The sequence below is a fragment of the Crocodylus siamensis genome, chromosome 2, assembly GCF_052110815.1.
Source record: "Crocodylus siamensis isolate JL-2025a chromosome 2, ASM5211081v1, whole genome shotgun sequence".
NCBI classification, from domain to species: Eukaryota; Metazoa; Chordata; order Crocodylia; family Crocodylidae; genus Crocodylus; species Crocodylus siamensis.
Window position 1 is genome coordinate 8,040,110 of NC_143396.1, and position 13,261 is coordinate 8,053,370.

The 13,261-nt window shown below is 54.9% G+C and overlaps 1 protein-coding gene across 3 annotated transcripts in view; it reads right to left on the minus strand.

Annotated features, from left to right (window-relative positions):
* Window positions 1–2,382: 2,382 nt before the first annotated feature.
* The window catches only part of ADAM33 (ADAM metallopeptidase domain 33), a 54,018-nt gene continuing 43,139 nt past the window's right edge, over window positions 2,383–13,261 (minus strand). For all 3 annotated transcript variants that reach the window (XM_090035111.1, XM_090035110.1, XM_090035108.1), the window contains exons 17-24: window positions 11,265–11,342; window positions 9,424–9,532; window positions 8,862–9,009; window positions 7,003–7,093; window positions 4,723–4,968; window positions 4,417–4,574; window positions 4,200–4,217; window positions 2,383–3,463 (exon numbers count right to left, since the gene is read on the minus strand). In XM_090035111.1, the coding sequence (XP_089891237.1) occupies window positions 3,412–3,463; window positions 4,200–4,217; window positions 4,417–4,574; window positions 4,723–4,968; window positions 7,003–7,093; window positions 8,862–9,009; window positions 9,424–9,532; window positions 11,265–11,342 (900 nt within the window). In that variant the 3' untranslated portion in view covers window positions 2,383–3,411. The remainder of the gene's footprint in view (window positions 3,464–4,199; window positions 4,218–4,416; window positions 4,575–4,722; window positions 4,969–7,002; window positions 7,094–8,861; window positions 9,010–9,423; window positions 9,533–11,264; window positions 11,343–13,261) is intronic.

Here is a 13,261-nt window from a genome sequence, read left to right on the forward strand (position 1 = left end):
CTCCAGGAGTGCGCACAGGGCCAGGGGGTTGTTCCCTTCACTGCCCCCAGGTGAGCCACCCATGGCTCCATCCTGCTTCCCCACCCAGGCCCCATATTCCCACCCCAGCCCCGGACCCCATGCACTGGCCCAGCTGGGCAGCATCCCAGCCCTGCCCCACTCCCTCCCTCACCATGGGGGCCTCAATTTGCTCTCCCCCCATAGACTTACCTGGAGGGATCTGCGAGAGCTGCTCTCCACGCTACCTGGCTGTCACATGCATGTGTGCACACACAGCTGTCTGCTTGATCGCACTCCCCCCAGCCCCAAGCAGCCCCTCGCAGGCTGGAGCTCTGCCAGTCTGCAAGGGGAACCCGCCATTTCCTGTTTTTTTCCTGATTTTCATCATAATTGGTCGACACTGTCTTCGTGACCCCATTTTTTAATCATGTTTTCCAAAAGAAAACAAGGACACCGGCCACTCCTGCTGTGTGCTGGGTGCAAACAGCCTTCCGGATGTATAATGGTCACTTGGGGTTGCAATCCCAAGGCTGAGAATCGCTGGTCTAGGAACAGGAAAGCCAAGCCAGCAAAGGGTCAGGGGACCTCAAATATGTTTGTTTTTTTGTTAAACCCCAAACTGACAATTCCAGCCCAAACTGACCTTTTCCCATGAAAATTGTAATGTTACAGCCCCACTGCAGATTTGTGGCTGGCTCCATGCTCTAAATCTGCTCAGCGCTACGTGGCTATCTCCGAACCAGCCAGTTCTTGGCATCTGTTATCTTCACCACCTCAGTCCTCCTAGGCCTCTTGCATCTTTTGCCCAGGGTCCCTAGCCATCCTCCTATATTCCCAATTGGCTCCAATGCCTCAGTGGCTACTTTATTTGCATGTCCTATCCGTCAACAGGCAACACAACACAGCAAGACAAAGCAGATGCAAGCTGGAGATAAAAAATCCTTGGTTAAGGGGAGACAGCTCTGGAGCAGCATCACAAGGACATGGCACGAATCCAGAGCCTGGCCATCTTCAGAGCACACGTAGTACCAGACTAGGTTGGACCAGTGGTCCACCCAGCCCTGTATCTTGTTTCCATCATCAGCATCAAAACTAAGTGATGGGGTGGGGAACCAAATGACCCTTTGGAGCACTGCTGGCTCACTGGGGAAGGGAGACAGGTTATGTGGGTGGCTCGGGGTTGCATCAGTGAGTTAGGAGCAGAGCTGGAAGAGACCCCAACACCCCTGGGAAACTGGAGCGGGTTCAGATGGTGAGAATTGATGTTGACCTCTATCCAGAGGTCAAACCTTGAGTCCTTTGGGTAATTCAGAAAGGCTGGCGGTGCAGAACCGATCGCGTTGCACAGTCCAGGGCAAGTCTGTGGATGCTCAGTGACTACACCTTGCATGTCAGCATGGGACCTTCCCTCCAGCCCATAGCTCCTTCAGCCTCGCAACCTCGTCACAGATGATCTGAGGGCTTCATGCCCAGCTAACACGTATGGTGGCATTAGAGATGAGAGCAAGGGAAGCTGCACGCAGGCCCGTGGTCTCTGAACAAATTCGGGAAACCTGCTGCAACCCACGCATGGGCTTTCACAGTCACCTGCTGCCACCTCGTGGCTTGCATTAAATAAAGCATTTCAGTGACTGGGATTGTAAACATGTGTGTAAGTAGTGTCCAGCACACGTGTAAGTACTGGCCTGCACACTGGTTTTAGGGCACTTCTATCCCCGAGATGCTCCACTGCAGACGCATCTGAAGTTCCTCTGCCCCATCTCTATGGCATAAAGTGGCTTCCCCATTGAGTTACACCCACACGATGGAAAAGAGAGGTCCAGCATCAGCAAGAAAAGCAGAGCTCACCCAGGCATGCCACCCATCAGCTGAGGAAGAGGCTTTTTGAGTGTTTTAGGGGGTGCTAATAATAACACTGCGTTATTAGGCTACTGCACAGTTAGTGTCTCATGTAGATGTGCCTAGGTCGTCCCTAAGGCACCATCCTTTTATGTGAGGGACAGAAATCTCACAGTGGAGGGCTCCTGAATTAGGCAGGCACACCTACAGCGAGGTCCACAGGTTGGAAGATGAAGCGAAACAAATTCAGCCTTACCAATACCAAGCAGGGGTTGTTTTAGCAGCTAGCGGCATTAACCACTGAAACAACCGACCGAGGTCTGGAGCAGGTTCTCTATCGTGCCCTACGTTTGAAGCCAAACCGGACATCTTTGTAGAGGGCCTGCACTACTGCAAGCAGGACTTCCCACCAGGGCAGCCTCCAGGCTCAGGATGAGCTGGGAGGTCAGACAAGAGAAGCTCAATCTGTATAAGTAGTCTGAAAGCCAAGAGCCGTGACACCTGCTCCTTGCGACCCCCCCATTGAAGCCACAGCAACCAGCAGACAGTAAAAAGCCTTTGTTTTCATTTGAGACACTGACCGTGTCGCGTGTCGTGTTGTAGCAAAGTGACTCGAACGTTACAGATGCTCCGGCACGTCACAGGTCAGCAGCACCTTCCATCTGGAGATCTCACAAGCCCTTTAGAGACGCCAGGTTGTCGAACCTCACAACACCCCTGTGAGGTAGGTATTATTACCCCCATTTTACAGATGAGGAAACTGAGGCACGGAGAGGGGTACAGTAACTTGGCCAAGGCCATGCAACAAGCCAGTGGCAGAGCCAGAAAATGGTCTCCTCTCTGCTCTTACCACTGGGCTTCTGCCCCGGTACAATAACAGGATTAGCAGCAGACAGACACCCCCATGGCTCACATCACGTGACAGGCGTGAGCCAGAACGTGGAATTGCCCCAAATGCCCCGTCGCCGCCAGCACCACACGAATGAAATGCCAATCTGGTGCCAATTATTCTGCCAGGACCCGTGCCCAGGAGGATCTGAGCTGCCCAAGCGGGGGGCGTGCGATCAGGGATTTTCCGGGGATATCCTGCTGCTAGATGGCACAGCTTGGCCTGGAAATCGCTCTGTCCGCACGACGCGCTAGCACCGATTGCAACACCCAGCATCGAGCTCTCCTGGCACTGGAGGCACACCTGGATGGGGTCGTGGAGGAGGAGGTAGCTACCGCTGCAGCCAGCACTGACGCCGCCTCTTGGTGCTGGAGGCTTGCGAGACCCAAACGCTGCCCCATCCCAGCTTGGGTGCTGAGACGGAAAGACGCCGAGTCTAGACGATCTCACCGGCAGGGAGCCGATTCCAGAAGAGGGAGGCAACCCACCAGCTTCCCACCCCACCACCCTTATGAAACCCAGTACCAAAAATCCCCCTCCCCGTTGTGCAGAAAGCCCTTCCTGTATTATAAAAATAGTCCTCTAGCATCCCAAGGACGCAGGCTGCCGGCAGTAGTGCAAATCAGGAGAACCAGTCCGAGGGTGAGTGCACTGGGATTTCTTTCTTCCCCCGCACATCTGCATCATTTCTTAAAGGGGAAAGCAGTGGTTCGGACTCTGCACCCCAGGACTGGTCTAAGGGAGGAGGAAAACACGGGATTAGAGAGAGCAGAAACCCACCAGCCGCTCTAGGTCTCTGTGTGTTAAGGTGTTTTGCAAACATGCTGCTCAAGTTCCCCATTGAAATAGTCTGGCCTGAAGCTATTAAGCTCTTCCTAAAACCTGATGGCTAGGCTTTTCCGTCTGGGGTAATGTAGGACTAGGATTACTATGCGTCATATCTTCTTGCATGCCACGCACCCCCAAATAAGACACACACTTTGTTCTGTGGAAGGCAGAACGATAAAACAAACAAAAAAAGAGATGTTTTCCAGAGTTACGGACTCATAGAAAATCAGGGCTGGAAGGGAGCTCAGGAGGTCACATCTAGTCCAACCCCTGCTCCAAGCAGGACCAGCCACACCTCCATCACCCCAGCCAAGGCTTGGTCTAGCTGGGTCTTCAACACCTCCGAGGATGGAGAGTCCACCACCTCTCTAGGTGCTTTACTACCCTCCATATGAGAGTTTTTCCTAATATCCAACCTCAACTTCCCTTGCTGCAACGTGAGCCCATTGCTCCTTGTCCTGCCATCTGCCCCCACTGAGAAGGGCCCAGCTCCACCCTCACCCTGCAACCCTGTCCCGTCCCAGTGTTTACGACCATCGTTCCTAGAAGCATGCACTTCCCTACTGGGATGAAACATCAACAGGCTGGTGTGGGACAGGAGGGGGGGTTTCCTTCTGAGAGGTGGACAAAAGCCTGGACTTACCTTTGAGGAGGCACCGACCTGTAGGAGGAAAAGACAAGACAGATCAGTCGCCTGCGGCAGCCCAGACTCCCCCCAGAATAAAACGGTGAGAGTTTGCCAGCCCAAGACATGTTGCCCTCTGCCACTAGATGAAGCTGGGGACCTCTGGTCCAAGCTTTAGTGCCCCCAGCATCCTGGGTGGGAGCTGGCCATGCAATCGGTGTCTCTCATGACTTACCTGAGTGGTTTCATGACGCGGCTCGTGCCACTGGTGCCTGTCGCCTTGAAGTTGGTTGGAGGGACCATGACCAGCAAGGTCTGTGAGGAGGGAGGCTCTTTGGCCTGAAGTGGGCTCCCGGGCAGGGGTCGGCGTGGGGGCTGGTTCTTTGGGACGACCTAGATGAGGACACAGTACAAGGAGGTGTCAATTGTGGCTGGGTCTTGGGTACATGCCTGAGGGTATAAATCTAGGCAGTGCCTGTGCTCTTCGAGCTCAGCGGATCAAAAGGATGGAGCCCAGACCCAGAGAGCCAGGAGGACTCACCACGGGGGTCTTCACGGGGCTGCTGGGAAGAGGCTTCTTTGGAGGCAGCAGCTTGGGCTGGGTGCTGGCAGCTTTGGCAGGAACGAGGGGGGATTTGTTGACGGGTAGCGGTGGCCGGGAAGGCTTGAGGTCTTTGCGGGGCTGCGTGAGCGGGCTGGGAGCCGGGCGAAGGGGGCGGACGACGTTGACAGGCTGGGAGCCATTCTGCAGAGCACTGGTTTTCTGGGGGAAGGCGACTCGGGATGTCTGCAAGGAAGGCAGAACAAGCACAGGCAGTAAAATACCAGGCACGGCTCTAAGGCCTGTGGTAGTAATATAGGAACAGCACCGCAGCCCCTGCATACCAGTCTAAGTCCCCGGAAATGGAGTGCCATAATCCTCCTACATCCCCTAAACTAAGGCTGAATATGATTTTGTGAGCAAACATCACAGAACATAAGGCCCAGGAGATATTGCAAATGGGGTAACGTAGGACTGTGATTGCATCTGAGATACAGCATCTGGGTTAACGTAGGACTATGACTGCATTTGAGATATTGCATCTGGGGTAACGTAGGAGTATGACTGCATCTGGGAGATTGCATCTGGGGTAACGTAGGAGTATGACTGCATCTGGGAGATTGCATCTGGGGTAATCTACATTACCCCAGATTTAATCTATGATTGCATCTGGGGTAACGTAGGAGTATGACTGCATCTGGAAGATTGCATCTGGGGTAACGTAGGAGTATGACTGCATCTGGGAGATTGCATCTGGGGTAATGTAGGACTATGACTGCATCTGGGAGACTGCATCTGTGGGAGATTGCATCTGGGGTAACACAGGGGTATGACTGCATCTGGGAGATTGCATCTGGGGTAACACAGGGGTATGACTGCATCTGGGAGATTGCATCTGGGGTAATCTACGTTACCCCAGATTTAATCTATGACTGCATCTGGGAGATTGCATCTGGGGTAACGTAGGAGTATGACTGCATCTGGGAGATTGCATTTGGGGTAAACTACATTACCCCAGATTTAATCTATGATTGCATCTGGAAGATTGCATCTGGGGTAACATAGGGGTATGATTGTATCTAGAAGATTGCATCTGGGGTAACGTAGGAGTATGACTGCATCTCAGAGACTGCATCTGGGGTAACATAGGGGTATGATTGCATCTGAGAGATTGCAACTGGGGTAACGTAGGACTATGACTGCATCTGGGAGATTGCATCTGTGGGAGATTGCATCTGGGGTAACACAGGGGTATGACTGCATCTGGGAGACTGCATCTGGGGGTGACCAGCCAAGAATTCTGCTGATCTGGAGCAGCGACCACCTCTGAAGAAGCCACCCCAGCTTTTCCACCAGACCCCATGGATTCAGGGGTGGGACAGGAGAGCTCTCTCCTCCATGCCATCCAGGCCATGCTCAGTAAAGCCCTTAATTCTTTCCATCAATACTGGGACTTAGTGTAATGACTCCAGAGTCCCAACGGCTAGACAGGAACAATAAGCAGCCAAGACGTCTGCTTTCATGGAGACAGCAGTGAAAACCCCTGGGGATGAGCCATTAACAGAGCATCACTCAAAACTCAGATAAGCTTCCCCAACATCACGTCGCATTTGCCTTCAGGTTAGACCTCTGGTCATGGCTGGAATAGCTCCCTGCTCTTGCCGTGTGCCACAGGCGTGTCAAACATACAGCCCACAGGCTGGATCCAGCTTGCAGACATGCTCCATCGAGCCCGCCAGGCATGGCTAGCAGTGGGCATGCGTTGAGTTTGACATCCTTGGTATAGACATATCCCCCTTGTGCTTGCTCCCTGGACTGGCCATTAGTGTGACACAGCTCCCTTACTAGAGCCTAAATCTGGAGTCACTTTGCATTTGTCTACACAAGGAAGCTAGCGCATCATAACTATGGGTGTGACTTCCCAAAGCGACAGCTATCCCTCCCGAGGACGCTTCTAGTGCACATCCAGTGCAAATGAACGCACATTCGGTTCAAAAGGGAGCGAGCGCTCTCCACAAAGGAGCGCTGAGCACACCCAAGTGTGTCTACACGCAGGGCCAGTGCAGGGTAACTCAGGCACTGTCTGTTCACACGCCAGCTCGCTGCAGTTCCTCCCCACGTAGACAAGCCTCCCGGCTTGCACGGAGTGACTCTGGATTGAGGGCTGGGTAACGAACGGTAGGCACCAGTCTTTCGGCCACAGCTCGATAAGCCAGTATCACCCTCAGCAGACTAACGGGAGCAACGCAGACCTCAGAAGGTGTTTTCGCCTCTGCTTACCTTGTTAGAGCTGCTCGAGGAGTAGATATTGTGCAAGGTGAAGGCTGAGTTGGAGTGGCCCCTGCTTGTCTTCTGACTCGTGGTTTTGTTCCTGGCAGGAAACATAAGCAGGAGACATGGCCTGGAAAGATGGCCACATACTTTGCAAGAACTGCCTTCACAACCGCTAGCAGGTGGAGGCATCACCCCCCCGGACGGTGCAGGCAGCACAGAGAGCCCAGTGGTGTCTCGCATTGAAGTCACGAAAGGCAGCACTTTTGCTGATGCACCTATTGACCAGCTGCTGGAGCTGGCTTCCAGCTACCCTTGCCAAGGCTGCATTGGGAGGGCCTCAGGGATGTAAATGGGGGGCAGCTGGAGGGCCTTCAGGCACAATAAAATACAGGAAAGGCTTTCACGGATGCTTAGGCATGAAAAGTGGTTTCAGGGCTGTGGAGGAGCAGGGCAAGGCAGCAGTCCTGTAGCACAGACCCGAGATGAACAGGCCTTGCCGGCTCAGGAAAATGCTAACTCCAAGACAGCTGCAGGAAGCTCCCTTCCCACCCCTGCCTCGGGCCATCACTCGGTGCCAGGCAGTCTTCATCTGGCTTCCTGTGTACCTACAGGGCTGTATATGGTGCGACTTTTTCACACAGCGTGCAATTAGTGCGGGACTCATTGCCACCATATGTGGAGGAAGATGAGCGTTTAGCCAGATTCAAAAAGGGATCGGACACATTCTTGGATGAAAGGGGCATCGGTAGCTATCGAGCACGGGGGCGAGGGGCACGGCCTCCGAGTTAAAACTTCCTAAACCCTGCATGCCAGAAGCTAGATCCTGTTTGCTCTTCCTTTCAGCATCCATCTCTGCCTCTGTGTGACGCAGGAGACTGGGCACGGTGGAGCTAGGGTCTGAGCCGGGAGCTAGGGTCTGAGCCGGTACCTGGCAAATCTCGTGTCCGCTGCACAATGCTGCTACAGTCACAATGGCGTGAAGCAGAGAGGAGGGAGTCCGGATGGGGCTCCCACCAAGCCCTGCTCCCCGTGGCCCACGTAACCTGTCGATTTTACATCCTATGCCCCCCTTAAGGAACATCCCCCCGCACCCTGCCCTGCTGCACCTGGGATTAGCGGGGACCTTCCCACTCTGCTGGGACCCTAGAAGTGAACCGTGCATGTCCCAGCAAAGTCAACCACAGACGAACCCTGGCTATCAGCTGCTGTGAGAGGAGGACAGCTGCCCAGCAGCCCCATCCAGGGCATGGGGGATGCCAGGTCACGGAGATGGCGGCTGAGCCCATGACCCCAAGGGTCACCCAGCCTCTGGCATTAACAGTCACTGGATACACCGAACAGGGAGCAGTGGGGTGCTGGGGGCAGGACTCAGACCCAAGGGTCCCCCCTCCTCGCAGGGCAGTGCCCGTCTTGCCCTCTGAGCTCACATCTGGTCCCATCTTGCCCGTCTCCTAGGAGCAGGTGAAGGAGTGGGATTTGGGCAGTGCTCCCTGCTGGTTAGGGCACTTTGCTAAGAAATAGGTTCGGACCCCCGTGCGGCCGCGGGGGGCCTCAACCCCGGGTCTCCCGCTTCCTGGAGCAATCGCCGTCCTCCAAGCCATTAGGTTGGTGGGACATCGTGGGGATGCTACCACTGCTCTCTCCTGCTTTCACAGCATTATGAGTCTTCCCAAGAGCAGCAGGATCTAAAACCCATATTGAAGGGGCCTGACTTAGGGCACCCTTAGTGAAGTTAGCTGCACGGGTGCTGCTTGCCCCTGGGGAGGTGGTGTGGGGTTTGGGCCCATGCGTCTTGCCACGCCTGCCTCCTCCAGTGAACCGACCCCAACTCGTCACGCTGGGTGCCCAGCGCCGGCGGCACTCACCTGCAGGTCTCCAGGCACTTCATCTCCTTCCACCACTTGCTGAGGAGCGAGTGCTCCCGGCGGTAGTAAAATTCAAGTCCGAGTACCAGAGCAAAGATGAGGGGGAACAGCAGGAAGACCAGCAGGACAATTATGATGGTCTCGTGGTCTGCGGGAGAGGCAGAAGAAAGGTCAAAGGGCTGCACCGCCCTCTCCCTCGGCTCCCGTCTTCCAGGCAGCGTCTGCGGGAACATGGGAGCTGCATCCACGCTCTCCCACAAACCAGCAGAGATGGCTTCCCTTTCACTGCTCACCCTGCGGGCTCAGACAGCCGATACGAGGGCAAGTCCCAGCCACACGCAGGTCTCCCTGGCATCGGCCAGGCCTTTGGGTACCCCGGAGGTGCTAAGAGCTGGCAAAAGCTCCCCATCCACCTCGGGGGTTCAGAGGGAGATCGAGGTGGAGACAGTCTGTTTGCAGACTGCCCATCACTACTTTCTCCCAACTTCGCCACTCTTATGTCCCCATCCCCGTACCAAGGAGGGGACTCTGTCCCACCCCTGACCCACCAGCCTGGACTCACTGTCATACTGCACTGGGCCGCTGTCCACGCTGCCCCCCAAGCCTGGCTTCTCGCAGAACGGGGGAGCCCAGCCCGCATTGCAATGGCAGTTCTTGTTGCTGTTGCAGACCTGGGGAGGAAGGGAGAGGAGGAGCGTCAGGCGCCGCGCAGGCGAGGGGAGGCAGAGCCCGCCGGCGACGCACCGGGGGGTCCTCGCGGGGAACACGGGCATTGCCAGGGTTCGGCTCAGCCCTTTTGCATCCGCCCCCTGCACTGCTGCTTCGGCGCTGGAAGAGCTCAAAGCCGCCCATTCCTGCGTGCTGGTCAGGCCTGCTGCAACCGCGCCCAGAAACCCACTCCCACGCTAGGTCACTCTCCTCCTCCCGGCCGGATGACCAGCTCGGGCCGCTATTGCAGCTCCAACACCGGCCAGCTCACTCCAATAGAAGTGACCCTATCTCCGTCGTGCCCGGTCTCCTGCGTCACACAGAGGCAGAGATGGATGCTGTGCAAGGACGCAACAGCGCCGAGCCCACGCCCCATGACAGCAGCCTTCCAATACCTGAAGGGCTGCCATAAAGAAGGAGGAAAACACCTTTCTTTCTTGCTGCAGAGAGCAGGATGCAGACCAGTGGCTTGAAATTGTAGCAAAGCAACCTGAGGTTGGACATCTGGAAAACCGTCTTCATCATTCGAGCAGGGAGGCGGTGGAATCGATACCCGGGGAAGGTGCGAACTCTCCATCGCTGGACACGTTCAAGAAGAGGATGGACAAACAGGGGATGATCTAGGTACAGCAATGCCTGGGCTTTATGATAGGTATTTCCCCGAGTTATGGGCTTTGCTGGTTGTCCCATGCCCCTTTCTGCTACGTGTGTCTGGGTGTTTTTAAACCTCTCATCTCAGGGTGCTGGCTGCAGACAAGGCTGGGACTGAGCCAATGCTCCTGCTGGGATTTAAACACAGAGGTTCCTGGCTAGAGGGTCCTGCTGCTCAGGGTCAGACCGATCGCCGGATTTGGGGGCAGGAGCTTTACCCCAGGGTCGACTGGTGAGGACTGTGGGGGCTTTTGCTTCCTCTGTCGTGAGTGTAAGGATCTCTTCAGCGTATATTAACAGCCTTTACAGCAGAAGGATGCTGGCTGCTGCTTCGTCGGCCGCAGGTCTTCTGTTCTGCCTTATGTTGTGCCAGGGTGCAGGTTTGCTAGGAGGTTAGAAAACCGGTTTGTAGGGGATGGTTTGGATAGGGCCGATGCTGCTCCAGGCAGAGGGTGGACTAGATGCGACCTCTGGAAAGCTCTTCGCCCCTGTGGTTCAAGGATTTTGAGAACAGGGTGGACGGACCCGGGCGTGCACAACGCCGCCCCCAACCCCAGGTCCTAACTCATGGGCGAGCTCTTGTTGGCAGACTGGTAAGATGTTGCCATACACACTGGGGTCAGATATACCATGAGCAGAGAGAGCAAAACTTTGCTGCTTGTCAGCTTGATCCCTTCTACCCCATGAAAGCGATGAAACCCGTGAACCAGCTTCCTCTGTGATCCCTGCTGCGTTTCTGGTCACTGATGGGCTCTCAGCTGTAAGAGCCATGGGATCGACGCTCTGAACACTTCCAAACCCGGGAAAAGGTCAGATCCAGATCTTGCAGCCGATCCTTGTCGTGTCCATAATCACCCAGGCTGCATCCTCCACACCAGTCCAAGATGCAAACCTCCTCACTCGGGCCTATCGGACCCAGAACGGGCTGCTAACACGTCAAGCGGATGCTGCTTCACGAGGCTTGTGTCCGAGGACGGCTGGTTTTCCTGCAGGATGCAAGCCCATCTCAGGACCCCCCCCCGCAGCTCTCGGGCAGTGACTTACCCCATGGCCATTGCAACGGGAAACACATTTCTCCAGGTCAAAGAAGGAAGCGTTCTGGCACCGGCGATCCTTGCAGACCTGAGTGCAAGGGTAAGCGAGAGTTAGGGGAGAAAGGCGAGACAGGAAGGCGAGACCTCACGCTAGAGCTGGACTGAAACGGTCCAGCAGGACATTTATCTGTCACAAGGTGCCGATTTGTGGAAACAGGCACGTTTGGCACGAATGTGTCCCTGTCCAAGCAACGTTCAACCCTCCCCAGACAGCATTCCCATGGAAATCTCCTGGCCTTGCCAGCAGCTTGCCCACTTTCCCATGCTCCTCTGCTTACTGCTCGACAGTCTTGAGAGTCAGTGATGGAGCAAGGGCTCTGCAGCCCCTTCCCGGGTGAGCAAGCAGAAAACTTCTGGCTTGCTTTTCCCCAAACTGAACCGGTTCCAGCCATCGCCCCTGTGAGAATTGCCACGATCGGGATCTTTCTTCCCAATCTGGGGTGAAGGTTTTATCAAAAGTCCACAGTTCTTCACACCAGGGAGAGGCCGTTTCCCAGCAGCTCCATCCCAAGCCAGCCAGAGCAAGGCCTAGCAGTGACAAAAAGACTGGGGCCACTGGCTCCAGACACATCCTGGCTTTGCTCCCGTGTCACCACAAGTGCTGAAGCCCTATGAGATATCCAGCCCACCCTCCTCGCAGCTGGGCCCCGGAGTCAATCCTACCTGGCCCATATTTCCCACCACTCATAACTCTCCCAGGGAAGAGCCTTCCTAGCCTAACTGGCCTCCTTCAGCAAGCACTTTGGGTGAAAAGTGCCTGTGCAAGAGCTAGGCAATGGCAATGATGATCAGGTTTCCCACTGACAAACAGCAAATTCATCAGAAAATGCACCAGATTTCCAACTAGTCTCAGAGGGGGGGGTGGTATTTCTGGGGGCGAGATCCCCAAAAGAAAGGCCAATGGCAGGGGTGACCCAGTCTCCCAGGGTTAAAACACATGCTCAGGATGTACGATCCATGCAATTCTCTCCTCTGTCTGTGTCTCGCTTCACCTCAGGCTGCCCGGTCTGTCAGGCTGGGAGGTTTTCTCGGGTATGACATGCTTGAAATCACTGGGAAGATCTGCTACACTGTGCGAAATACTCAGTCCCCAAGATAAAGAGCAAGAAAGAAAGAATAGCTTTCTTAGCTCGATTGTGGAAATTTGCATGAAGGTGATGGCTGAAGCCAGCTCAGTTTGGGCAGAAGAAAGCCAGAAGCACTAGACCAGGCTCCCCAGAGAGGCGGTGCAGTCTGCATCCTTGGAGGTGTTTAAGACCCGGCTTGACAAAGCCTTGCCTGGGATGATGTAGTTGGGGCTGGTCCTGCTTGGAGCAGGGGGTTGGACCCGGGCTCCTTTCACATCGGTAGAGACGGTCACTTCAGGTCAGGGCTGCAATCTGGAGGCGGCAGGTCTCCGCGTGACCTCCTGAGGTCCCTTCAACCCTCATTTTCTATGATGCAATGATTGCAATACCCTGGAGGTCTGGGATGATGTAGCTGGGGCCGGTCCTGCTTTGAGCAGGGGGTTGGACTAGATGTGACCCCCTGAGCTCCTTTCACACCCTCCTTGTCTGTGATTCTACCTCTACCCTTGAGGTTAGACCATGCACTGATGAGACAGGGCACCTGGGATCCAGCCCCTCCTACAGCAAAAGTTTAATTATACTACAAGTATCAGAGAAGATAAGTGCTCCCGTGCTTCAATACCCAACAGCAGGATGATGTCAGCTTGCTCCGGAAAGGCAGTTTCACATCCCTCTGCAGTGAAAGTGGGATTTGAACTGGGGTCCCCCCCAACCTCGACTGATCTAACCACCTCCCTTTCTTCCTCTTACACATGCTGGAACGTGAAATGTGCAGGGTTGATCGCAAACTGACCAGTGAGGGTTTTTTTGGTTTTTTTCTACAGCAGCAAGAAGATAAAATAAAAACAAAGAAATGAAGTTGGTTGTTGCCACAAAGCTA